The sequence below is a fragment of the Oryctolagus cuniculus genome, chromosome 5 (assembly GCF_051225735.1).
Source record: "Oryctolagus cuniculus isolate XC-2025 breed Fujian yellow rabbit chromosome 5, ASM5122573v1, whole genome shotgun sequence".
Taxonomy (NCBI): Eukaryota; Metazoa; Chordata; class Mammalia; order Lagomorpha; family Leporidae; genus Oryctolagus; species Oryctolagus cuniculus.
The window spans coordinates 165,586,784-165,612,560 of NC_142871.1; the positions used below are offsets into that span (position 1 = coordinate 165,586,784).

A 25,777-nucleotide genomic window follows, 5' to 3' on the forward strand; every position below is an offset into this window, starting at 1 on the left:
AACCCTCAGGGTCATGGCTGTGCCAGTAGGAGTCTCAGCAGCACTTCTTTCCTGACTTCTCACGTGTTACCTCCAAAATAACGCAGCAGTAAGGCATTCCCGCCAGTACTGAGCGTGCCACTTCAGAACAGGGACTGAAATGTGGCCCTCTCTGGTGACATAGCCTGCTTCTCACAACCGGCTGACAGAGCCGGAGACAGCTGGGTTGGCCTCATGGGAGAAGAGGCCACGCCCACACACTCGTCACAGCTGAACTGCCGGGGACCGGTGAGGACACTCCTGTACACCAGCGGGGACTCCCGGTGTTCTGCATCCCTGACTTCGCAGGAGACGGAAAACCACACGCACGCTCACCTCCATCAGCACCGTCAGCCAGGCTTGGGCAGGCACGCAGGGCCGCCGGGGGCAGTGGTCACCTTCCTAAGGCTGCCCTGAGAACGAGGGCTCACACAGAGGACAACTGTGGAGGTCTCCACGCCGGTGCACGGCCAGGGTGACAACCACGGGGTGGGGTGGGAGGGACAGAGCTCCTGGTGGCAAGCCGAGTCGCCAACGCGGTCCCGGCTCGCAGTGAGGCAAAGTCATTTACACCTTTCTTCCTCTCAATCCACTCCCTCCCCTTGCCACACGTGCACAGGGAAGCACCTGGAGCAGCAGACGAATCAGAGGACTGGGATGGAGGCAACTGGGGGAGGGGCTTATTTTAAGGTGCGTTTGAGAATCAACTATGTGCCTATCTTCTGAGTACGTTAACCATAAAGAACTCTTAAACAATGGCGCTGGGAGGGCAGAGCAGCTGTTATAAATAAACCTGATTATCATTTCACTGTCCCCAGAGTGGGGAGGGGGCCGCGTGGCTTCAAGAGCAGGTCCAGGTCATTAAACAGCCTGGAGCAACAGCGTCTGGAAGCGAGGCTGAGGCCTTGCTGTCCCCTGCAGGCAGTCTTCCCACAGGGGAAAGGGCATTCACCACACTGCATTTTCCACGCAGACAGCTCACCTCCCTGGATGTCACTGATGTCACCATGCCAGCCGGACAACAGTCGACATGGTGAGGTGCCTTCAGGATGGCCACAGGACTGAACCGTCACCAGTGCGGAGTGGCCCAGCCTCCGGCCTGGCAATGAACACAACCCGTCTCTGCCGGCTACAAAGCCACCTAAGCAGACCCCTAGCATCAGAAACCCCTGCCTGGCGGGCGCCATCCTCATCCTCGCAGGGGCTGTGGGCTCGGGAGCTCTGAGTTCTGGCATCTGCCACACAGCCTGGCACAGGGAGCAGCGGCTGCCGACGGTCAGTGCAGGCTGTGGAGCAGATTCCACCAGAAACTCAGAGCAGGGCGTGCAAAACGACTCAAACCGGAGGGAGAAGCTGCTTGGGGATCTCAGAAGCCACGAAAGACAGCGAATGAGGAGCCAGCAACTGTGTGGACGCCAAGGAAAATGAACCAAGCGCGGCCAATTCCAGCGCAGGCGCCAAAGCCGTGGAGTGAGCAGCTAGGTGAGCCCGGGGCTCCTGGGAGGGACGAGGGGAGCCTGCCCCCTCCCTGCGGCGCTCAGAGGCTAGGGGCATGCTCCTGGCAGCGATGCTTGTCTGCCGAAGCTGAATCAGTCCCTTAACCAGATCCTGCTCTTCAGAGCAACCGCCACGCTAAGAGGTGAACCACACAGGAACAAAACACTTTCACCCACTCCACCTGCCTAGGGGCTGCCTGCCTGGCACGGAGCAGAAAACTCAGACAGAACCCTGGGCTCTTCTCCACGGGCCACCCTGTGCACCTGCTGGTACAGCAGAGACCACGCCCGGGAGCACAGCCTGACTGCGCCTGGCGGGGACCAGGTCCCCTGAGGGCTCAGGGCACAGGGGTGGGGGAGTGGCCCGGGAGGACGGATCCCACGCAGATGGCCGCTGCCCTAGCAGCCGCTCTGCAGGTGCCCTTCCCGGCTGGTGCACCTCACTGATCACCTCCAGGCCTGAATGCCAGCAGTGTCTCAGGCACTGCAACATAACGGGAGACAGAACAGAACTGTCAAGGGCGGCTGGGTAGAAACAGCCAGACAGGAAGACAGTGGACACAAGAGTCGATCGTTCTGGAAACAAGTATTTTGGAAACGGAGACGGAACAGCACGTCCATAAAAAATGGAGTTGGAAGATAACTTTGATGCAAAAATTTCAAAATCCCTGCACAGATCTTCCTAATGCACATTCACTTCCTAGGAATCTTCGGTGACTCCTTTCATCTGCACACCTGTGTTCGCAGCGTCAAAAGCTGGGAACGGGGGCTCGTGCTGTGGCACAGAGGGTTGAGCCACCACCTGCGTTCGGCACTCCATACTGGAGAACCAGCTCAAGTCGCGGCTGCTCCAGTTATGATCCAGCGCCTGCTCCTGCACCTGGGAAGCCGCAGAAGTCAGCCCAAGTCCTTGGGCCCCTGCACTCGTGTGGGAGATCTGGCTGGTGATCCTGAGTCTTTGCTGTAACCTTGCCGAACCCAGGCTGTTGCGGCCTTTTGGGAAGTGAGTCAATGGGTGGAAGATTCTCTCTCTCTCTCTGCCTTTCAAATAAACAAAATAAATCTCAAACAAAACAAAAATACCAAAAGCTGGGACTGACCCAAGAGATGAACGGATGAATAGCACCTGGTACACACCAAGGAAGATGATTCTGCCATGAAAAAAAGAAAATCCGGACCCACGGGGACAGCACCCATGAAGCTTGAGGACAAGGGAGTCACAGAAGGACTGCTGTTACAGCGTGCCAATTATGTGTGGTGCCCACGGGTGGCTCAGCTCTGAGACGGCCAGCACAAAGCTGGAGAGGACATCAGTGCCTGCTGGGGACAGAGAGGTGCCCAGCAACACGACTACCACCGAACGGTACGCTTAAAAACGGTTCAGATGGTGATTCTATTGTTTCGTGTTTGCTGCCACCATTCAAACCTTTAAAAAGAAAAATGTGGCAGGGCAGTGCGGGCGGGCTGCCCCGGGGCTGGGCAGCAGGTTCACTGAGAGGCGGTCACTGGCAGCCAGAGCCAGGGGTCAGAGGGAGGGGAAGCGCTGGCAGTCGTGGGCTCTGTTCTACAGAACAGGGGCTCAAAAGCAAAGTGAGAATCAGGGCGGGAACAACTTTGTCTAAAGGAGAACCTTGTCAGTTATGAGGGCCAGACCTGCTCAAAGCCCACCAGTATCAAGCCCCTCTGTCAGTTTGCCTCTCAATCGGAAAACTTGGTCGTGGCTTAGACAGCACCTTTCTTAGGTGCCAGTAATGGCTCTGTGCTTTGTTCTAGACCCTGGCTAGCCCACTTGGGGCCTCATTCCTTTGTAATCATAGCCTCTACCCTTACACCCATGGCTCTACGCCTGACCTGTGTGTACTGATGGTCCTCCCCTCCACTTAAACCACATCCATCAAACAGGCTTCACAAGGGTCCAGAGACCAACCCCCACCCCCCCCTTCCTCTCCTCTATGATAAACCCCTCTGCCCGCAAAAGATGAGTGGCTTCTCTCCCGGTTTGGTTGGAATCAGCTTTCATCACTTGGTTAATGCTGCTCTTAGGATCACTGGTTGTCTGCTCTCACCCTGTCTTTCATACTACAGTGTCTATGTAAGTATTTACAGGAGGTGATAAGGGAACAAACGAAGGCCTTCAGCAACCAGGCGGTCAACCAAATGCTGCTACAGGGATATACTCGGCTCCCCACCCAGGAGACAGCGGCCTGAGACATCGCCCCCTGCCAGCGAAGAGCACCTCGTCACCCCATGTCAGCAGGAAGTAGCTCTAAAGACAGACCATCGTCCCTCTACCCCTCCTGGACTTTTGGGACTAATGTAATCCCATACAACTCCTGCTTTATAAAAAACAAAAGGGGGGAATGTTAGGAAACCGGTGCAGTCCCGGCACCATCCTAGGCTCTAGCCCCCACCGCCAGTGCTGGAACCACCGGTGTCAGCCCCACCCCCATCCTAATGGGATTCACTGCTCCTACTTCCCTGCCAGCCCCCGGCAAAGTTTTACAAGGACCTGTTCCCGAACACGTGGCTCTTTCTCTCCATCTCATGATCTCTCTGTCTCTCTCTCTCTCACACTCTCCTTCTCTCTTTCCTTCTTTACCCCTTCCCTCCAGTCTGCCGGGTTTCCGCCAATAAACTCTTTCCCTTAAAGAGAGAGAGAGAGAGAGAGACAGAGAGAAACCTCGAAGAGCAGGCTGAGACGGTGCCAGGGCCACCAGCGGGGAAGCAGGCCTCGGCACCTGCGAGCCGGGCGTGTTCCTGTGAAGCAGTCCTATGAGACTGAGTCCTCTGGGGAGGAGAGGCCGGAGCTGTGGACGGGCTGGGCAGGGACGGGTCCAGCTTCAGCTCTCGGGCCCAAGACCAGAGGTGTGACCGTGGCCAGCTCCCTGCTGCCTCTGAGCTGGGGTTCGGGCTCTGTGAGATGGGTATTTCGTCACAGGGCAGGCTGTGGACTGCAGCTGCTCCTGGGAGGAAAGAGGGGGCCGCCGAGGTTACAGGTGGGTAGAGGACTGTCGGAGGACCCAGCAGCTGGTCAACTGAACAGAAACAAGGTGGACGGGCCTGGGATCCCAGGACTCCCGGGAGTGCTGCGACACACCCGCTCCACTCTGGGGTGCTGCGAGGGGACAGGACAGGGGGCAATGCGGTCAGGAGGGCGAGCAGGTTGGGGCACTGGGAGAGGACACAGCTGTGGCCACCACAGGTGCATCACTCAGGCAGGGAGCCAGCTGGAAGGGCAGGCGGAGGGTGGCACAACAGGGAACAGCTGGGGAGAAGGCCGTTGTCAGAGTCGGTGGGGAGGAAGGCAGGCACCATGCACCGAGTTCCTTCTGAGGCTCACGGTGGGAAGACCGCGACTCCTGGGCGGCCAACCTCTCAAGCTGCTCCCTTGGATGCATCCCATATGGGTGCCGGTTCAAGACTCAGCTGCTCCACTTCCGATCCAGCTCTCTGCTTTGGCCTGGGAAAGCAGCAGAAGATGACCCAAGTCCTTGGGCCCCTGCACCCACATGGGAGACCCGGCAGAAGCTCCTGGCTCCTGATCGGCGCAGCTCTGGCCGTTGCAACCAGCTGGGGAGCGAACCAGCAGATGGAAGACCTCTCTCTCTAACTCCGACTTTCAAATAAATAAATTTTTTTTTTAGAAAAGTGCCTGGAAAACAGAATCAAAAGATGTGTTTACTTTGTATTTAAAAAAAAAAAAAAACACCGAAATCCTCGCACAGGAGCAATCTTCAGCGTAGCTGCCCTTACCCACATGATACAGAATGCCACTCCAAGAATGTTCTAGAATACCAGCACCTGCTGCAGATGACTGCAACAGACATGCAGTGTGCAGCAGGTGCCCAGCTCCCACCGGCACATACAAAGGAGAAGACAAGTTAAGCTGGAATTGTGTTTTTTTCTTCCGTTGTACCAGTTATTTATAAAGTTTAAAAGGAGTAAAGACTATAGTCACAATATTCCCTTTTTTTTTTTTGACATGTGACCTATGGAATCAAATTTCTTTAAAATTATACTCTAAGAAACTACAAATTAATGAAGCACCTTTTGGTAATCACAAAACTGAGCGGAAACCACAATGTGAATGTAAATTAATCTGAGGTTTCCAGTCCCTTAAGGCAGGGACTAAGGGGCCCTGGCCACAGAGCACCAGCCCATGGGTAGGTCAGGAGGATCCTCAGCCCACGGGCGCCCAGCAGTGCACGCCTCCCAAGGCCTCACTTACGGCTCAGCTCACAGAGGACAGTCGGTACAGCTCCCGGGCCATAAAACCTGCACATTCTGAGAAAGTCAAACCACCCCAAAAGGAAAACAGGCAACGGATCCGTAACAGGAATTAGGGAGAAATAAATGCAGACCGTCAATTCATCTGTGAAAGCAAACTCTCTGCCTTAAAATCCACGCAATGAGATGGGCAGACGCCGAGAAGCTGATTAAAATGTGGGTTAAGAACAGGCAGACGGGGAGTCACGGCAAGATCCTCAGAGAATGCGGGCAGCATCCATGCAAACCTCAGAGCGCCAGCACCTCCTGTGCTCACAGGCAAGTGGCCAACCCGCTGTCCAGGCTCAGGAAGACACCGCGTGCCTGCGGGAGGGGACTTCACAGCGGGCGGAAAGAAGAGCTGAAAGGTACGAGCTCTGAGGCACTCCCCACGGGCCTTCGAAGCCCCTCGGCCAGGTGCTCCTGGTCCCCGTTTTCCCACGTCTCCAAACATCTGGAATCACCGTGCACATGTCAAGGATAAACCCTCTTGAGAGAGACTTCTGAGTCTTAGCTCTCAGACACGCTGATGTGAAGTGAAAGAAGCAAGCCCCAAACAACGATGATGTCACAGAGGAGAGGGCAAGCAGAGGTGGGGACGGGGATGCTGCGCCAGCTCTCTGAGGACCGCAGGGTTCCAGGGCGGCGAGGGAGGCGTGAACCTTCACACTTCGCACACAGCACTTCTAAACCGCTTGTGCAAAATGCACGTATGATACGTTCTGTTTGAAACAGGCTGTGTGTGAGCAGTCGTGCAGCTGTACGAGTGACAAACTACACCCATAACAGCCTGCGTGTGAGCAGTCGTGCAGCTGTACGAGTGGCAAACTACACCCATAACAGGCTGTGTGTGAGCAGTCGTGCAGCTGTACGAGTGACAAACTACACCCATAACAGGCTGTGTGTGAGTAGTCGTGCGGCTGTACGAGTGGCAAACTACACTCATTCACGGGAAAAATTCACAGTGTTTATCCAGCTTCACTTCTCACCTACTGGACAGTCCCTGTGGGACTCGGGTGTGTGGGGACAGAGGACACTGTGATTTACCACAGTGCTCAGGCCATGCTAGGCTCTTTTATAAAAACTATTCATTATTTCAGTGGCAGACGGAGGGAGAGAGACAGACAGACAGACAGCGCTCTCCAGGGCTGGGCCTGGGGCTGAAGCTGGGAGCCAGGAGCTCAATGCAGGCCTCAGATGTGGGTGGCAGGTCCTACTTGAGCCATGCCCTGCTGCCTCCCAGAACTGGCACATATTAGCAAGACGCTGGAATTGGGAGCAGAGCTGCAACCTGAACCCACGCACTGTGATGGGGGATGCAGGTGTCAACCACCACGCCAGACTCCCACGCCCAGGACTAGCACCTGAGAGGCAAGGTCAGGGATGCTGAATGGGGGAGAAATGTCCAGGTCCAGGCACTAAATCACCCACCGCTGAGAAACACTGATGGACAACCTGCAATATCCCACATGTACAGATAAGCTCAAGTCTTTCCTAAGAATGAAGCAGAAGCTGGCGCCATGGCTCACTAGGCTAATCCTCCGCCTTGCGGCGCCGGCACACCGGGTTCTAGTCCCGGTTGGGGCGCCGGATTCTGTCCCGGTTGCCCCTCTTCCAGGCCAGCTCTCTGCTGTGGCCAGGGAGTGCAGTGGAGGATGGCCCAAGTGCTTGGGCCCTGCACCCCATGGGAGACCAGGAGAAGCACCTGGCTCCTGCCATCGGATCAGCGCGGTGCGCCGGCCGCAGCGGCCATTTGGGGGGTGAATCAACAGCAAAGGAAGACCTTTCTCTCTGTCTCTCTCTCATTGTCCACTCTGCCTGTCAAAAAATTAAAAAAAAAAAAAAAATGAAGCAGAGCTATCATATGCAAAAATATCCCATTTGGGTTGTAAAATGAAAACAGTAACTACAAGGTTTAGGACTCTATGACAAGTTATGATCCCATGTGCCTGATGTACATATTTATACAATTTTTGGAAAGTAAAATCTTGACAATGGCTCTATTTGGAGGATGAAAAGAGAAAGTAGGTTTATTTTTTGGGGGGAGGGTGGAGAAGACAATAGTAAAAATAATTAGCTATCTTAATTATTTATTGCATTTATTAAAATGCTTTTTAAAAGATTTATTTATTTATTTGAAAGGTAGAGTTACAGAGGCAGAGAGAAAGACAGAGGTCTTCCATCCACTGGTTCACTCCCCAAAAGGCCACAATGGCTGGAGCTGGGCTGATCTGAAGCCGGGAGCCTGGAGCTTCTTCTGCTTCTCCCATGAGGGTCCAGGGTACCGAGGACTTGGGCCATCTTCTACTGCTTTCCTAGGCAGAGAAGTGGAGTAGCCAGGACTTGAACCGGCGCCCATATGGGATGCTGGCACTGCAGGCAGCGGCTTGACCCGCTACGCCACAGCGCCGGCCCCTAAAATACTTTTTAAAAACAAATGGCAGAATCAAGTTACCCCAGCAGTTAAGATGTCTGCTAAGACACCTGCATCCCCATCTGGATTCTGACTCCAGCTTCCTGTTAATGCAGACCCTGAGAGGCAGCAGCGATGGCTCAAGCAACCAGGTCTCTGCCACCCGCGTAGAAAGCCCAGATGGAGCTCCTGGCTCCCACTCAGGCCTGGGCCCAATCCCATCTGTCTCCGGCATTTGGGAGTAACCCAGCAGATGGGAGCTGTCTGTCTCTTCCCCTACTCCTCTCCAATGTATACATGCTATAAACATAAAATATATCGGCAAGAGACTAATCACCTGGTAACAAAGAGCAAAAAGAAAAGAGCTGCATCAATAAAAAGTTTAAATTTAAAAATTAAAAAATGTCTAGGGTTGTAGTTAAGACACTGGCTGGGAAGCCCACATTCCACTCTGCAGTCCCTGGGTCTGTCTCCCAGGTCCAGCTTCTCGCTGACGCAGTCCCTGGGAGTCAGTGGCAGTGGTGATGGCTCCAATGGCTGGTTCCTGTCACCCAGGAACCAGATTTGGATTGAGTTCCTGGCCTGAACCCCTGGCCTGGGCCTGCTGTAGGCCTTTGGGGAGTGAATCAGCCAAGTGGATGGGTGCTCTTTCTATTTTATTAAATGAAAAGAACATATTCCTCACATTTTCTGGGTGAAGCAATATATTCATCTTTCAAAGCCTTATTCCATCTTTCAGAATCCTATTTCATACTTAACACAGTTAAAAACCAAATACACATATGGTGACTCTGTAAAAGTAATCGTGTGTATGCTCCAACACGCCAGAAATATTCACTCTCTTTGTTAACAGATACTCAAATATCTGTTGTTTGCAGTGGCAAAAATATCCCTCAAATACACATGATTAATGTTTTGAACAGGAGATGGTTCATTTACCAAAAACTCCATCAGTATCTGCTTCAATTAGTTTTAGAAAAACAAATCGGTTTTCTTATGTGGCTCTAAAATTAATCTGGAAAGCAAAAACAAACAACTGCCCTGAAAACGTAGGCGCGCGGGACAGCCTCTCTCCACTCAGGGCGCACGCTCAGGGCTCTCTGGCCCACACTTTGGCTACTTCCACAGCACTGCTTCTTCCTTTCCCCTCTCCCTCCCATTTACGCTGGGCCGGCGGTAGAGGCCGCAAGATCCTGGCATTGGGGAACCGCCCCTCCCACCGGAGTCATGCCCTGCACAGATGCCGCAGAGCACTGAGGCACAGCAGGCCCCGTCCGGACCCCGTGGGACACGGCCCTGGCACAGCACAATCGGAGCCTGCGCTCTACTGCAGGGGACGCATGAAGGGTCAGCAGGAGCAGCGAAACCAAACAACTCGGAGTCCTCAGGCGGCCACGGCCCGGCTGCTGCAGGCACCACTGGTGCTCACCACGGCGTTTCTCTGGGAGAGGACACATGCAGGGGGCAGGGGTGCTGGTCCTTTTCCTGTTCATCTGTAGGCGACGCCACCACTGCCCCAAACATGCTCCTGCGTGGCCCCACTTGTCCTCTGGCCAAGTGAGGGGACAGAGGCACCTAGCACTCGGGGCCAGCGGGGGCCCTGGAACACTGCGCGCTCTCACCCCCGTCCACCTCACTCTACACAGCTCTCGGCGTCTGTGTCCCCTTCGCGCTACCTCCACGGAAGTTTCTCAGGCGGGAAGCCGCTCCCCCTCCTTACACGCGAGACATAAAGGAACCGAGGCTTTCGCCGAGGTCCGTTCTGCATGTGGCACAGGTGGAGTGTGGAGACTGGGCGCGATGGGGGGGGTCCTTTCTCAGCGAAGGGAGAGGACCATGCTGCTGGTGCTCACCCAGCAGGGCTGGACTTTGGGGTTCACGACAAAGCGCTAGGGTTCTCAACCCCTGCTGGGTGAAAATTTTGAAAATCCTGGTCTCCCCATAAAACTGCACAAGCACACCACTCCCGTGGACAGCAGAAGGCAGGTCCACAGGTCTCATCAACAATCCACAGGACGTGGCTTCCTACAGTGCCGTGGGTCAGACAGCACAGCACCACCGACGTAAGAAAACGCATGCACGTAGCTGTGTCCCCGTAAAACTACGTGCAGACACTGAACTCTGAGTGCTCTGTATTCCTCACATCAGGAAACAGTCCTCTCGGTGCTGTTCAACCTGAGGAAACGTGAGAGCCACTCGCAGCCTGCAGATGCCACGCTGCCCTGCACCCTGCCCGGCCCTCAGGCAGCAATGAAAGCGTGTGTGTTCATCCGTCTCGAGGAGGCTGGAAACGGAAGGAGACCCGGGCTCCGATTCCCCTCTCCGTGAACTTCACATTGCCTGTGGAGTCCACCCCACCCTCCGTGCCAAGGAGTGTGCCACTCATGTTTATTATGAAGTCCTGTCCATGCACGCACCCTCTATCAGAGTCTGGCTATTCCACGTCCAATCCAGCTTCCTGCCGGTGTCCCTCAAAGTACCTGGAGACCTGGTGGAGTTCTGGGCTCCTGGCTTCAGCTGTTGTGGGCATCTGGGGAGTGAACCAGTAGATGGAAGCTCTCTCTCACTCTTTCTTCCCCTCACTGTCATCACTCTGAGTCCCTTCCACCTCTAAACTTCTTTGATCATTTCAAGGAGAGAAAGGGCCCCTGAGACAGAGGACGACTGAGACAGTCGGCGAGGCAAGGGAGGACAGAGCAAGCTGCTCCAACGCTGGTGTGGGCAAGCAGGTGAGGACCCACGCACACACATGCAGGAGTGCAGTGCACCTGCTCCCTAAGGGGATGGGGGCAGGGGGACATCAGCAACCCCCACCACTTCCTTCCCACGCGAGTCCAAGATTTATGGAAAACGGCAGAAAGCAGGTGTCCTATTAGAGAGTTCTGGGTGGTGAGAAATATCAGGGCCCAAAGTGGGACTTCCAGCAGAGAAACATCTAATAGAATTCAATCAAAACTGGAGGCCAGTGAGGCATGGGCAGGTGGGGGAAGCAAGCCAGCTGGGTGCTGTCTGAGGAGCCGGGCAGGTCCGGGTGAGGGGCAGCAGGGACAGGCGCAGGGGAAAGGAAGACCCGGCACACCAACCACGCTGACGGGAGCACTGGGCCTGGACAACGGGTGGTTGCAGAGAAACGACCCAGACTCTCGCTGCTCCGTTAGGCAAGCGAGGCCCTCAATGAGCACAGAAGCAGAAGAAGGAGACTGGCTTCCCCACCCACGCCGGCCACACTCGGAAACTGCAGGTGCACCCTTCTCACAAGAGGCAGCGACTCAGAGAGGCAGGACGGTAGTCGGCTTCAGACGGCAGGCAGCTACGGAAAACCAGTCACCTGTGCAGAGTGGGAAGCTGTTCCGAGCAAGCCCGGGGCAGGCGGCAGGCAGCTCGTGGAAGGCAAAGACGCACGGCGAGGGAAACACGCCAACGGCTCCAAGGAAAGAAAGAAGCTGGCGCTCCCGCCGACGCCGTCCCGGGCCCCTAGACTTACACAAGCGTGAGGGCCGCTTCTGGAGTAGGACCTGCGTCCTCTTGGGGCTGTCCTCCAGGGCGCTGCGTGAGCGACAGCCCGGGGCAGCCCGCCCAGACGCTGGGACGCTTACCTTTTCCGTTAACAGCTAAGCCCGTGGCCATGGCCGTGGTCACGGGGCTGGACACCTGAGGCACTAATGGGTGTATTCGGGGCCTGCTCCCCATCCGGGCTCGCTCGGCACCGGGACCCAGCAAAGCTCCAACGGGCTTCTCCGCGGCCACCTCCGGCGCCACCGTGTCCTCGGGACCCTGCTCGGCGGGGTCCAGCTTCTCGGGGCTCTCGCTTGGAAAGCCATCCACCGCGGTCCTGCTCTTAATGGGGTTCTTAGGCACAAGGATCTTGATGCCCGACTTGGCCAGGTCCATGTTCTTCCGGCCGGCCAGGGCCGGGCCTGTGTTTTTCCTGAACTTCTGGCTGGTGGCGAACAGCTGACTGTTCTTAGCCTCGTGTTCTTTGCTGATGACCAGCGCCTTGGGAGGGGTCTTGGAGAAGCTGCTGTTGGTGGACCTGGAGATCTGCTTCCTGGCGTTGTTGGGGGAGGTCCTGTTCGTGCGGGCGAGCGTGCCCTCCTTCTGCCTCTCCGAGTGGCGCCTGTTGAAGTCGTGGATGTACTCCTCGCAGTTCACCAGGTGCTGCTCGGGCTCCCACGTGTCGTCCTCGCTGTCGTAGCCCTTCCACCGCACCAGGTACTCCGTCTTCCCTTTCTTGTTTTTCCTTTTGTCAACGATCCTTTCCACCTGTTTGGAAAAGGAACCGAAAGTTAAAAAAGAGAAAATATCAGATGTGTCATCTGAAGAGAGAACGGTTTCACAAGAAAATATCTGAAACAGAAAAGAAAACCAAGAGATTACGCGAAGACCAAGGAAATCCACTCTTCCCCGTGGTCACTGGGGAACACGGCACCAGGACACGTCAGAGATTTCGGCAGCTTCCTTGGCATGGAGTCAAATCAAACGCACATGGTGTTCGGCGTGACGTATCTGGCTGGCTTGGGACTCCCAGGGACGCGTTTTGTTTCTGCACTCAGCCCAGACTGGCTGAGGGAGTTCTCACAGGGGTGACTGGAGCACCGCTGGTCCTCTGTGCCCATGCCCGGTCACCTGCAGGTGGCCCGCGGCAGCAGAGCAGCCGTGTGGCCATGGTGGAGACAGCACGCTCTGAGGGGCAGCGAGGGGCCGGGCGAGTGGGTTCCCGGGGAGGCGTGGCCAGTGCTGCACATGTGACCCTGGGGCTCTTGGCGAAAGCCAGGAAGGTCTACAGAAGAGCTAACACTTGTAACAGAGCGGCTTGCGCGGGCCGGCTGTGTGCCTCCAAGGCTTGGTTTAATTACTGTTTCGATAGCATCTCTGAAAGACAGTGTTGTTCATCTCTGATGATCATAGACCCGTAACACATTTTTCAAATTTATACCGCCTTGTCACATGAGCATGCTGCTATCAGGTGCCACATCCCACCACCCTGAAGCAGAAGGGAGAGCTTGTCCCAGCCACACGGACAGACGGCAGCTGACGCAACACCCCTGTGTTCCTGGAGAAAGCCTGAGGATCGATCCTCGCGTCTGAGATGATACAGAAACCAGGACCGCAACCGCCAAGGCAGCCGGCGGCTCCCACCTCATGGGCAGAGGACCAGAGCCACACGGCGCCTCCAGCCAAGGACACTAAAGCCCGTGGCTGATCAAGACCATCAGTACACTCCTGGCAAAGTTACAGGTGAGCTCAGATGACCCACGCTGAGCCTCATTCTGAGGTTGCAAAATCTGGGCTGACTGAGCACACCCGCAGAGGTTCTGGAGAAAACATCCGACCCTGCCATCCCCCTACTCTCGGAAAATCAACGAGACTGAAACAAAACACCACCCCAAAGCCTCTCCAGTAAACCTCCCTGAGAGACTCAGGGTGAAGCCCCTCCCCACGGACACAGCGGGAAGCAGAGGCACACCGCCGCCTCCACGTGGGAAGGACTCAGAGCACACGGACCCTGCTCCGTCACAGGGGGGGTTCACGCCTGACAGCTCTCCGGAGTCCAACAGCAATGCCAGATCAGCACACAGGGGCCCCCGGAACTGAGGACAGCGAGGGGCGCTTCCGAAGGGATTTTTTTTTCCTGCCCCTTCACTCGTGAACAGGTACAGCTAAGAGTGCAAGTGATTTCAATTTAAGTAAACGATTCTTTCTGGACAATTCCATGGCAATCAACTTCATGGCAGGGAACAGTGTAAACGTTTTACCTGCAGGAGCAGGCATTCTGGTGCAGCAGTTGAAACGCTGCTCGGGACACCTGCATCCCCATGTTGGAGGGACACGAGTTCGAGTCCTGGCTCTGTGCCCGCTTCCAGCTGTCTGCTAATGCACACACTGAGAGGGAACGTATGATGGCTCGAGCTGCTGCCACCCAGTGGGAGAGCAGCATCGAGTTCCCCAGTCCTGGCTTTGGCCTCGCCTCGCTCCGGTGACTGCAGGCACTTGGGGGAGTAAGCAGGTGGTGGAAGGTCTCTACCTTTCAAATACGGCCACGAGGGGAAACCACGGGTGCCGGCAGTGCTGAGCGGCTCAGCCACGATGCACAGGACAGCAGGTGCACTCTATGCGTTTTAGACTCCTGCAACACCATCGGAGGGCAACAGGCAGGTATCACTGGGACCAACAGCCACTGGAAGACACTGGAGAGGGACCAACCGGCTCTTGCTGAGAGCTACTGTGCAGGCAGCTGCCTTAGGCAGGGAGCCGAGTCGTGCAGGCTTCAGGCTTCAGAGGACAAACTTTGTAGCTGGGAGTTGACAGGGGCTTGCACCTTCAGGAGATGCTGACAACGAGGGAGGCTGTGTGTGTCCAGGGGGTGTGTGAACTTTATTTTCGGTTCAATTTTGCTGTGAATGAACACTGCTCTAAAACATGAAGTCTAACAACCAACTCCCGAATGACATTCCCAGATAAACAAAAACAGAGATTTTTTGTTGTTGCTGGCAGACTGGCCTCGTAAGAAATACGAAAGAAATTCTTTAGGCTGGAAGCAAGTACACCAGATGGAAATTCTAATCCACACACACACACAGCAAACAGAACTGTAAGGGTAATTATCTAATTCTAAAAGACAGTAAAAATGTATTTTTTTCTTAACTTTTCTCTTAACAGACTTAAAAAGCAGTTCTATAAAGTGGTATAAAGTGGTATGTATCTCATTATATTACTAGACCTAAAGCATACAGGAGGCTATATGTAACAGTTACAAGCATATGTGCCTAGAGCAGTGATGGGAAAGCGACAATCTGACAACAAGAGTTGGAGAACTCAATGTTATGTTGAAGAATGGGCAGAGCAAAGAGATGGAAGGTCAAGGAGGAAGGACCTGGACCACTCTACACGTAAACTGCACCGACATCCACCGGACACCCAACCTGGCAGCTACAGAACACAACCCCCAGCACAGACCACACACACGGCTCTACGAGGAGTGCTAGGGCCCCTGCACCCATGTGAGAGACCCAGAGAAATGTCACAGCCATTTGGGGAGTGGAGTGAGCCAGTGGATGGGAAATGGGAAATCCTCATTCTCTCTCTCTCTCTCTCCCCTTCTATTTTTGCCTTCCAAAACAAAGGTACGGGGTACAGCAAAAGCGGTGATGAGAGAAACTCCGAGTTGCAAGCACTGGCTCTTAAACGGGGCAGGGCACGTGGCCGGAGCGCCGCAGTTCCAGTTCCCGCTGCACTCTGCAGCTTCCTGCCAGCAGGTGCCTGGGAGGCAGTAAGTGGCTGAGGGCTCAAAGGGTTGGGTTCCCGCCACCCACGTGGGAGACCCAGATTAAATTCCAAGCTCCTTGCACTGGCTTCACCTAACCCCGCATTGTGGGCACTGGGGAGTGAACAGTAGATGGGAGGTCCCTCTTTCTTTCTTTCTCAGCTTTCCAGATACATAAAAACTCTAAGAAAGATCTCAAATCAGTAACCTGTGTACCTTAAGATACTAGAAAGAGAACATAAAGCAAGCAGAAGCAAGGCAATAATAGAATTAGAGTTGAATTTAATAAAATAAAATATAGAAAAGTATTTTAAAAAGCAAGTCTTTTTTAAAAGATCAATAAAATTAAAAAGTTTTAGCCAGACTGATCAAGAAAAAGGTGAACAAATTACTAAAACCAAGAATAAAAATGTTAAACGTCATACAGAAATAAAAAAATACAATGCTCTGAAGAAGTACATACCAATGATCAGATACGCAGATGAAATGGACAAGTTTCTGAAAGAACAAATTTCTATTCAAACTAATTAAAGAAAATCTGAATAGACCCTCAAGAAAAAATGATCGACTTAGTGATAGATGAATTCTCGCACAGAAGTAGATGGCTTCACTGGAATTTTATCAAATTTTTTAAGGAATACCAATCCTTTCAAAGCTCTCCCAATACTTAGGAGAACTCCTCACAATTCAGGTTATGAGGCTGATATTACCTTCATGCCCAAACCAGACGAGGATATCACAAGCAAAGGAACCCACAGCCCAACACTTCCTCTGAATACCCTCAGAGGACACCAGCAGAGTGAATCCAGCAGCATACAAAAACGACCACGACTTACAACTTACTGTGTGAATAAGCAGCTCAACAGAACAGAGGGAGGGAGTGATTACAGGTCATTTCAACAGACGCACACAAACACATGAGAAACTAAATAGCTCTTCACGATGAAAGCACTCAGTAAACCAGGAACTGAGGGGAGCCTTCTCAACAACTTACAGGGAAACATGAAACACAAATTCACACCACACTCAGTAGAAAAACAAAGGTTTCTCCCTAAAATCAGAAACAAGTCAAGAATGCTTATAACTGCTATATCAGTGACTAAACAAGATACAGAAATAAAATAAACATCTACATTAGAGAGAAGGAAGCAAAATTATCCTCATTTGTCAATGACATGAACTCCTAAGTAGGAAACCTTAGGGATCCCATCAAAAAAGATGAGCCAACAAGTTCATTGAGATTAACAATATGATATTAATACAGAGAAATCAACTGAATTTCTATACAGTAGCAATGCTCAAACCAAAGATAAAATTAAGAAAAGTTTCATTTATAATCAATAATTCATTTAGCATCAAAAGGGAAAAAATGGAAAATTGACAAAAGTGCAAAACTTATATACTGAGAAAAATAAAAAATTGAGAGAAATTAAGTATCTAATTAAATGGAGCCACTCCATGTAGCAGAAGCCTTAGGAGTGTTAATAGGTAATACTCCTCCAATTCATTGAAAGAATCAATGCAATCCCTATTACAATTCCATTTGTTTCCTTTGTAGAAATTGGCGTGCCAATCCTAAAATCCAGAGGACCATATGGTCTCAGCATAGCCCAAATGTCTTCAAAAAGGAAAAGAACAACACTGTAGAACTCATACTCCTTGATTTCAAAGTAATCAATACAGTGTGACAAGGGCAAAAAGATCAACGGAAGAGAACAAGGAGGCTAGGAAAAAGTGACTTTCAACATGAGTGCCAAGACCGCTATATTAATGTTTTCAAGGACTGCTACCGAACAACTGGATGATCTAGACATAAAAGGAGGCCCCAACCTCACACCATACACAAATTTAACTCAACTGCATAAAATCCTACACATAGAAGAGTTAAAAGAAGACTACAGACATGCAAACTGTGACCTTGGATTAGGCCATGGCTTCTTGGACACAGCACTGCAAATGAAAGCAACCAAGGAGAAAACAGATATACTGGACACCAGAATGGAAAGCGTTTGTGAATGAACGGAACCCGGGAAGTGAAAAGACAGCCTGTGCAATAGGAGACATTCTTACCCAACGAGGAACTTGGATCACAAATTTATGAAGTCTTATAAGTCAGCAATAAAAAGATAACCCAGTTGTGCAATGGCAAAGGGCCTGAACAGACACTTCTCCAAAGCAGACACGTAAATGACCCATAAGCACACGAAAACATGGTCAATAGGGAAACACATATCATGACCACAGTGAGACACCATTGCACAACCACCAGGGACTATCACAATAAAAGCCGAGTCTTAGGGAAATTGAAACTCACATCTCCTCTAAGATGGAAAATGGTGCCGACACTTTGGCAGTTTCTCTGATGAGAAAACAGAGTTACGGGGCGGGGGCGCGATTCAAGTCCTGGCTCTGCGTATGGCCTGGGAAAGCTGTGGAAGATGGCTCAGTGCTTGGCCCCCTGACTTGAGTGAGAGACCTGGGAGAAGCTCCCGGCTGCTGGCTTTGGATCGGCCCATTCCAGCCATTGCAGCCATCTGGGGAGGGAACCAGCAGATGGAAGACCTCTCTCTCTGGCTCTCCCTCTCTGTGTCTGTAACTCTGCCTCTCAAATAAATTAAAAAATCTTAAAAAGAGAGAGAGAGAGAGAGAGAGAGAGAGAGAGAGAGAGAGAGACACAACAACAACAAAAACAGAGTGCCTGACCCCACCTCCAGCTGAAAGCAAACTTGTCCTGTGGCCTAAAGGGAGACTGTTTCTGTTTCGAAACGCTGTCCTGCTACAATCAGACAGAGATAGATGCAGTCGGCACCTCTGCGCCAAGGGATCCCTGGAGAGTTATCTCCCTGCAACACCCACGCCCCTTGCTTCTACAACATCTTGACTTCTGGCAAATTCCTCTCTGGTTACCCAATCCATCAGTCACTCTGATCAATCAGACCCACAGAAGCTAAAACCAAATCCACTTAATCTGTCTCCCAGAACATTTAGTGATAGCTTCTAGCAACAGGACTGCAAACACCAGGACTGCAACCCTGCAATAGTGCCCTTTATCCTGCTTCCCGTCCCCGGAGCCCCGCCAGCTAAACCAGCTCATAAAACATCAAGCTCCAACTCAAGCAAGCCAGATGGCTTCTCCTTAAGTTTGTTGACTGGCACATCCTCCTGTCTAACAGGAGGCGTTAGCATGGATGGCCAGCCTGCCAGGGGGTATCTGGAGCAGTTCTATCATCCGTAAAATCTAACCAGTGAGTCAAGGCTGACTACCTCCCAGGGCAGCGCATTTTCTTTTTCTTTTAAAAGACTTATTTATTTGAAAGGTAGAGCTGGAGAGAGAGAGAGAGAAAGAGAGAGAGAGAGAGAGAGGGAGAGAGAGAGAGATTTTCCACCTGCTGGTTCACTCTCCAAATGGCATCTACTGGTGTTTTTCCTTTATCACTTGTGTGTCTTGGGTGATCACTCTCCTAGGGTGCAAGACAAACACCTGACCTCCACACAAGCACAGTCCCCGTGGTACACGCCGGCCCTGGAAAGTGGTGTTTATAGTTACGATGGCTCCCCTGGGGGGCCCTACACCGCAGGGGCACAGGTGGACCAGGCCTCCAACACAGCTTTCCAAATGGCTGCAAAGGTGTACAGTTCACACTTCAAATGACTACCTTTGCTCTTGTTTTCAGAGGTACTGCCGAGAGCTGTCAATCCAACCTGCCCTGTGTCCACACAACCCGCCAGGCAGCATCACTGCTGCACGCAACGCTGTGGCGATGGTCGCGAGTGGGGGCGGAGAACCCATTTGGGGGTGTTCACAGGTGTGCTGTGTGGCAGGTGCCGGAGCCATCCTTTGCTGCTTCTGACCGCGTTCTCAACTAGGTCACAGGAATGGACAGAGTTCCCATCCATCTGGCCAGGCACAGCAGACCCCAGAGTTACACTCAAGTGCCTCCACCAGGGCGCTTATTCCTTCCCGACGAAGCCTCCAGGGGTCTCTGAAGGGCAAGGATCAGGAATGCCTTCTCTTCCTGGTGCCTCCCCAGGTGCCAGCACAGGTGCTCCTTCTGCTGGCACCAGGCGGGCATTTCCCACGGCACAGCAGCTATCTCACCTGTTTACCAACCACACCCAGGTCTACCGTCAGGAAGGGCCAGATGCAAGAGGGACAAGGGCACCCCAGGTGGCTCAGAGAGCGCTCTGGTGTCTTCCGCTCTGCACGCAGTGGGCCGCAGATCTAAACTAAGTGGCCGTCATCCTCCCTGTGACCTAGGACTCAACCCCAGGTGGCTGAAACACAGTGAAGTTTGAATTCTGCAGGCCCTGGCTTGGCTAGGCTGTCCCCCCAAGGCAATCAGAGCGGAGGGGGAAGATGTGCAGGAGGATTGAGGTAGAGTCCAGAACTTTCAGAACTGTGTTCCAATCAAGAGCCAGGAAGCAGCTGGGAAAAAATGACCTGTTTCTGGGGACAGGTGCACTCAGTGACCAAGCTAACCTCCCGAGACGTGAGCACTGGGAGAAGCTGAGACAGGCAGGGCCAGAAACCCTTGAGTGGATTCTGCGGTGCACACCTGGGGAGGCGGCAGTAAGGAATGGCGCAAGTCCCCAAAACCTGTAAGAGAGACCTCGATGGAGCTCTGGGCTCCTGACTTCAGCCTGGCCAGCCCTGGCTGTTGAAGGCATTTGTGGAATGAACCAGCAAGTGGAAGATCTCTCTCTCTTTCAAATAAAATAAAAATAAACAAGTACAGATATTTAAAAAGCATTGGCAAACCAAACATAAAGACATAAAAATTCAGACTGATTTAACCTTACAAAATTAATCAGTGATCTGCCACATTATAATAAGAGAAGCCTTACACCATCAGTACTTGCAGTAAAACATACTGAGATAATCCTACATGAATGTAGATACTCCACATTCATGAATTTAGAAAGCAAATTCTGTTAAGACGTAAGTTTTTCCTAATATAGCCACAGATGCAACACACTCCTAGTAATAATCCCTGCAAGCTTTTATATGGAAATTGAGAAATAATTTTAACATTTACATGGAAAGGCAACAAACCAGGAAAGCAACCCAGAACAATCCTGAAGACAGTGAATTAACGACAGGACTCATGCAATGTTAGTTCAAGACTCGAAAAGAAACTGCGCGGGACTTGCATAAAATCTACAAAGAGATCAGTGAGACAGCAAAGAGGAGCCAGAAACAGACCCCCGTTTATATTCACGGCCATATGGTCAATTGATGGGTAGTTCCAAAGTCCCCAGGCAATGCCCTTGGGTCAATCTTTCCAATCAACAGTGTTAGAGGGGTCAGTGTTATGACACAGCAACTGAGGCCGTGCCTTGCAATGCCAGCACACCACCCCACGTTATAGTGCAGGTGAGAGTCCCGGGCTGCTCCACTTCCAATCCAGCTATCTGCTAACTAATGCACCTGGGAACCCCTAGATGATGACTCAAATGCTTAGGCCCCTGCTACCCACGTGGAAGACTTAGATGGAGTTCTTGGTTCTTGGCTTTGGCCTGGCGCAGCCCTGGATGTTGTGGGCACTTGGAGAGTAAACCAGCAGATGGAAGAGCTAGTACATGCATATTTCTCTCTCTCGCTCTCTCCCCCCTTCCTTCCCTCCCTCTCTTTTTTTCTCCCTCCCTCCCTCCCTCCTTCCCTCATCACTCTGTCTTTTGAATGACTCAATCTTTTTTTTTTAAAGCATGTTGGAAAACTGAATATTCACATGTAAAAAGTGAGCCTTGCAACCTCATCATATCATCCACGGAAGTAACTTCGAGATACACTTAGGCTTAAATACAAAGCTAAAGGCATGGAAGCTTCTGGAGCAAGCCAGGACATCATCTCTGCAACTTGGGGAAAAGCAGACTCCTCGGGTCACAAAAATGCAATGAGCACAGAAGAAAGAAAACTGACAAACTCAACTTCATCAAAATTGTGAAAACTTCTCGTCAGAACAGCTACGGTCCGGGGAGTGACACGCACGGAGCACCCTCCTCTCACCGCCCATTTCTGCCGTAGTCTCTCCGCCTGCTATAACAGAACACCTGGAGTGCAGAATTTAAAAACGACAGAAACGTGCCGCTCCTGCCTGCGCAGGCCGAGCTGCACCGTGGGCGCACCGGCAGACTCGGCGTCTCGCACGGCCTGTTTCTCAGGCGGCCCCTGCAGGGCGTGCGCACTGCACGAGTCTCCTGGCGGAACCTTCCGAACCACCTGCCTGTCAAACGCTCACCTCTCACCCCCACTGCACTGGGGCTGAGGTTTCAAGAGGAGAATCTGGGGGGGAGGGGGGGGGGGAGGACGGGAGAAACGTTCACACCACAGCTTTCCACTCCTAGACCCTCAAAAGACCACCATTCCATCCAATGAACCCTGGCTCCTAAAAGTTAGTGACTGTTCTGGAAGATTTATTTATTTATTTGTTTGCAAGTCAGAGAGAGAGAGAGAGAGAGAGAGAGAGAGAGAGAGAGAGATATCCACCTTCCATTTGCTGGTTCACTTCCCAAATGCCTAGGGCTGGGCCTGGCAGAAGCCAGGAGCCAGAAGCTTCATCCAGGTCTCCCACATGGGTGGAGGGGCCCAAACAACTGGACCACCTTCTGCTGCTTTCTCAGGCCCATCAGCAGGGAGCTGCGTCAGAAATGGAGCGGCCGGGACTCTAACAGGCATCCATACGGGATGCTGGCACTGCAGATGGCGGATTAACCTGCTGCATCACAGAGCCATCCACTGGTTAACCATCTCCACTTCAGTAACGAAGAGACCAAATATAAGGAAAAAGCAGGCAGGAGACTTGAATAGACACTTTCCTAAAGAGATATACAGTGGTGCACGTGTCAGCATGTTACAGAGAGGAACCTTTACTTGTCAAGCAAAACAACTGCTCTAAAGTGACGAACACCGCCATTCAAGGGAAACGCAAGTCGGACGCACAATGATATCGCCACACACCCATCAGAATAGCAGCGATGGGGAGGGGAGCCCTGAGGCTGAGCAGCTGCGACACTCCGCGCTGTCTAGGAGCCTAGAAGGGTACAGCCGCTCCGGCAAAGCCCGAGCGCACTCTACCAAGCTAGAAAGCCCCTTCCTGAGCTCACAGCCTACCGTGGAAACAGTCAGCTGTCCCAGCCTCAGCAAGCAGGCAGGATGGAGAACCGCGAGGTCCTCCGACGGCCCGTCCCCACCTGGTGGCTGAATGCCAGTCTGATCGTCAAGTTTGTCCCTTCAAAAGTGTACTTAAGCCGACGGCCACCAGTCCCCTTTGGCTTTCCTCTTTGGAACCCCCCTGCTTGATGCCGCTCTGGCTGGAGGGCCTTGGTGCTAATAAATACTTTTAAATCTTAAAAAAAAAATGACTAAAAAGGCCTTACCCTATGATCCAATAATTCATAATTACTTGTTCAAAAGGAGTAAAAACACTTCTACAAAAAACTAGTAGAGAAATATTTACAGGAGTTGTTGGTGCTGGTCACAAATTAGAAACAGCTTTATGGGACAAACCACACGATGTATTCTCAAAAGAGGGTTTCCTGTATGATTCCATTTAAATGAAAATCCTAGAAAACTGCTATGCAAGCAACCATGGAGGAGGGCAGGGAATGGACTGGACGGGGCCCGTGGGAAGCTTCCAGGGTCAGCGAAGTCTCCCGGCTCAGCGCTGGGTTACACAAGGGTCCGTGTGTGTCGAGTCAGCCACCGAGTTACAGCTCACGAATGCACAAGTGCTTTCGTCCAGCAACATCTCAAGTGCTGCTGGGTCTGCAGCGAGCTGGGGGCTCCTCGGACAGTGGTTCCCGCCCTGAGCTCAGTGTGCCACTGGCCAGCCCTAATCAGAAGCGCTGAAAATGTGTGTGTGTGCATAAGAAGATAACTACTGTAAAATGAATCTGGCAAACCGTGTATGAGCAGCTCATTGCACAAAAAGCTCTTTCAAATCAGTGAAGCCAGTCTCATGAATCCAGTTCCCAACAGCTCTGAGTACGCACTGCACATAAGAGCACAAACTGCAATAAACGGATGAGTAGCCATGTTCCCACCCCAAGTGAGACACCTTCCTGTCTGCAAGGCTCAGGATGGTGTGCAGAAACCACTCCCTTCAATGCTGAGGGTGAGCAAGCTGGTGCATTTCAGGGAGCCATTTAGTAACAAACACCAAAAGGTTTTAAACCTGTCTTACTCTATAGTGTGAAAATTTAGCTAAGGAATAAGCCCAGGGAAAATCAGTCAACAGGAGGTAAAGGCACGTGTGCACACAGGCACAGTGAGCAGAGAGAGGGTGCAAGGAGCAACCAGGTGAGAGGAGGCAGAAGCCACACGGCTGCAGGGCCCGACACTGTGTCCCCTTCACCCCAGACTCCTGAAGCCTTGTCCACCACTCAACACGGAACTGACACTGTTAAATTCCTTCCGTAAGGATAGACTTATTTCCACATTATTACATCTACCAATTACTCGTCAAACAGGGTGGTAGAACTGAGGTATGGAAATCTTCCATGGGGCCGGCGCCGTAGTGCACTAGGTTAATCCTCCGCGTGCAGCACTGTCATTGTGTACGGGCACTGGTTCAAGTCCCGGCTGCTCCTCTTCCGATCCAGCTCTCTGCTGTGGCCTGGGAAAGCAGTAGAAGATGGCCCAAGTGCTTGGGCCTCTGCACCCACGTGGGAGACCAGAAGCTCCTGGCTTCAGATTGGCGTAGCCATTTGGGGAGTGAACCAATGGAAGGAAGACCTTTCTCTCTGTCTCTCCCTCTCACTGTCTGTAATTCTACCTCTCAAATAAATAAATAAATCTTAAAAAAAAAAATAAGAAAAGAAACCTTCCATGGAGAAGTTTTCCAAAATGTTGAACGGTGAGTCACCCTTCTAACCAGAAAGAGAGCACAAGGCTCCTGTGATTTGCATTATTAGCAAACGTGGGTTCCCGCCCCCGGGAGGATGCACAGTCCGGTGTCATGGCTCCCCCTCGCCCTCCCTCCCAGCAGGACACTGGACGCTAGGCACGAGCTCTCCCCATGCACACCTGCGAAGGGGACGAGGACCCTGCCATCAGTTCTCACCCTCTCCCCACCAGGATGAGATGGAGTTGATGGGCACCCAGAGGACGGGCCGCTTTCACTCCAAGTCCTAACATCACCTGCACACCCACCCAAACATTTCTGCCATCATGGCTTACCCAAATTAAAATTTTTTAAAGGGTTAAGTCATTTAGAAATTTTGCCTACAGGTTCTGTTTCTGGTGTTTTGTTCTGCACACACACAGGACGGCATCTTGGAAAAACAGAAGCACTTGCTTCTGCTACACTTGCCTACCAGGTCACAGAGGGGAAGGCTCTCTGCACACGTGTGCTGTCTAAGCCGGTGAATGGGAACCTTCCCCGCACAGCTGCCACAACTGGAAAACAAAAACAATTAAAAAAAAAAAACCCACATTCCGTAACAACATCATTGTTCAGATACCTCACAACAGAACACAGCGTCCGCTGCTGCTCATGACAACACAAACCCAAGCTGCTCCAGAGAAGGCCGCAAGAAATCAGAGAAACTCCTGTTCCCAACGTGAACGGCCGCCGCCGTCCTAAGTCTGGCTTCACTCCGTGGACAAGGATGAAGCTGTCGAGGAACTGAAGAGAGAAACCGGGATTTCTGGGGCCAGGGCTGCTCTCTGGTTACATTTAGAACCAAACAGCAAACTCAGAGTGCTGCCAGCAAGCACCCCTGGGTCTTCACTCATAAAACCCTTGCAAAAGGATTCGCTTTTAAGACTTTTCCACAAAACAAACAAATGCCAAGATGTGTCAGAGAGCGAATACAGACGGCACACAGTAGGCCTCGGTCTAAGTAACCTTTTGGACAGATCTCACTGATGCGACTGGATGAAAATCCTCCTCACGGGCTGGAAGCTGACTCGCAGGCCTGCGGCTAACGGCCAGTGGAATAAAACCCACTCCCGGGCAGTACAGCAAAGCTGTTCTGTAGCCCACAAAAGCCCATTCAAACGACACATGGGCACACTCACACACTCATGCTCGGCCCGTGACAAACAAGTAAACCATTCAGGAACCAGAGTCTAATTGTTCAGGCCAGAAATCAAAATCTCAACTTGTGCACAGAGATCTTGAGCGCTAGAGGAGCCACAGCGTCTGCAGTCTTGAGGCCGGTGTCCGGCTGCAGAGCTGTGCCAAGGCCCGGGAGGACGGCCAGGGGCAGGGTCAGCACAGCAGAGATCCTGGGATGCAGGCTACCAACATCAGAAATGAGAAAGAGCCATCAGGACTTCCCCGGAAGAAATCTATTATGAGCAAGTCTAGGCCAAGA

At 52.3% G+C, this 25,777-nt stretch overlaps 1 protein-coding gene across 7 annotated transcripts in view; it reads right to left on the minus strand.

Moving 5' to 3' along the window:
• Positions 1-25,777, minus strand: part of CDYL (chromodomain Y like) — a 157,370-nt gene that overhangs the window by 45,159 nt on the left and 86,434 nt on the right. For 6 of the 7 annotated variants that reach the window (XM_089334514.1, XM_089334512.1, XM_089334513.1 and 3 more), the window contains one exon: positions 11,790-12,456. The exons of the other annotated variant lie outside the window; for it this stretch is intronic. In XM_089334514.1, coding sequence (XP_089190640.1) covers positions 11,790-12,084 — 295 coding nt within the window. In that variant the 5' untranslated portion in view covers positions 12,085-12,456. The remainder of the gene's footprint in view (positions 1-11,789; positions 12,457-25,777) is intronic. 7 annotated transcript variants of the gene reach the window in all.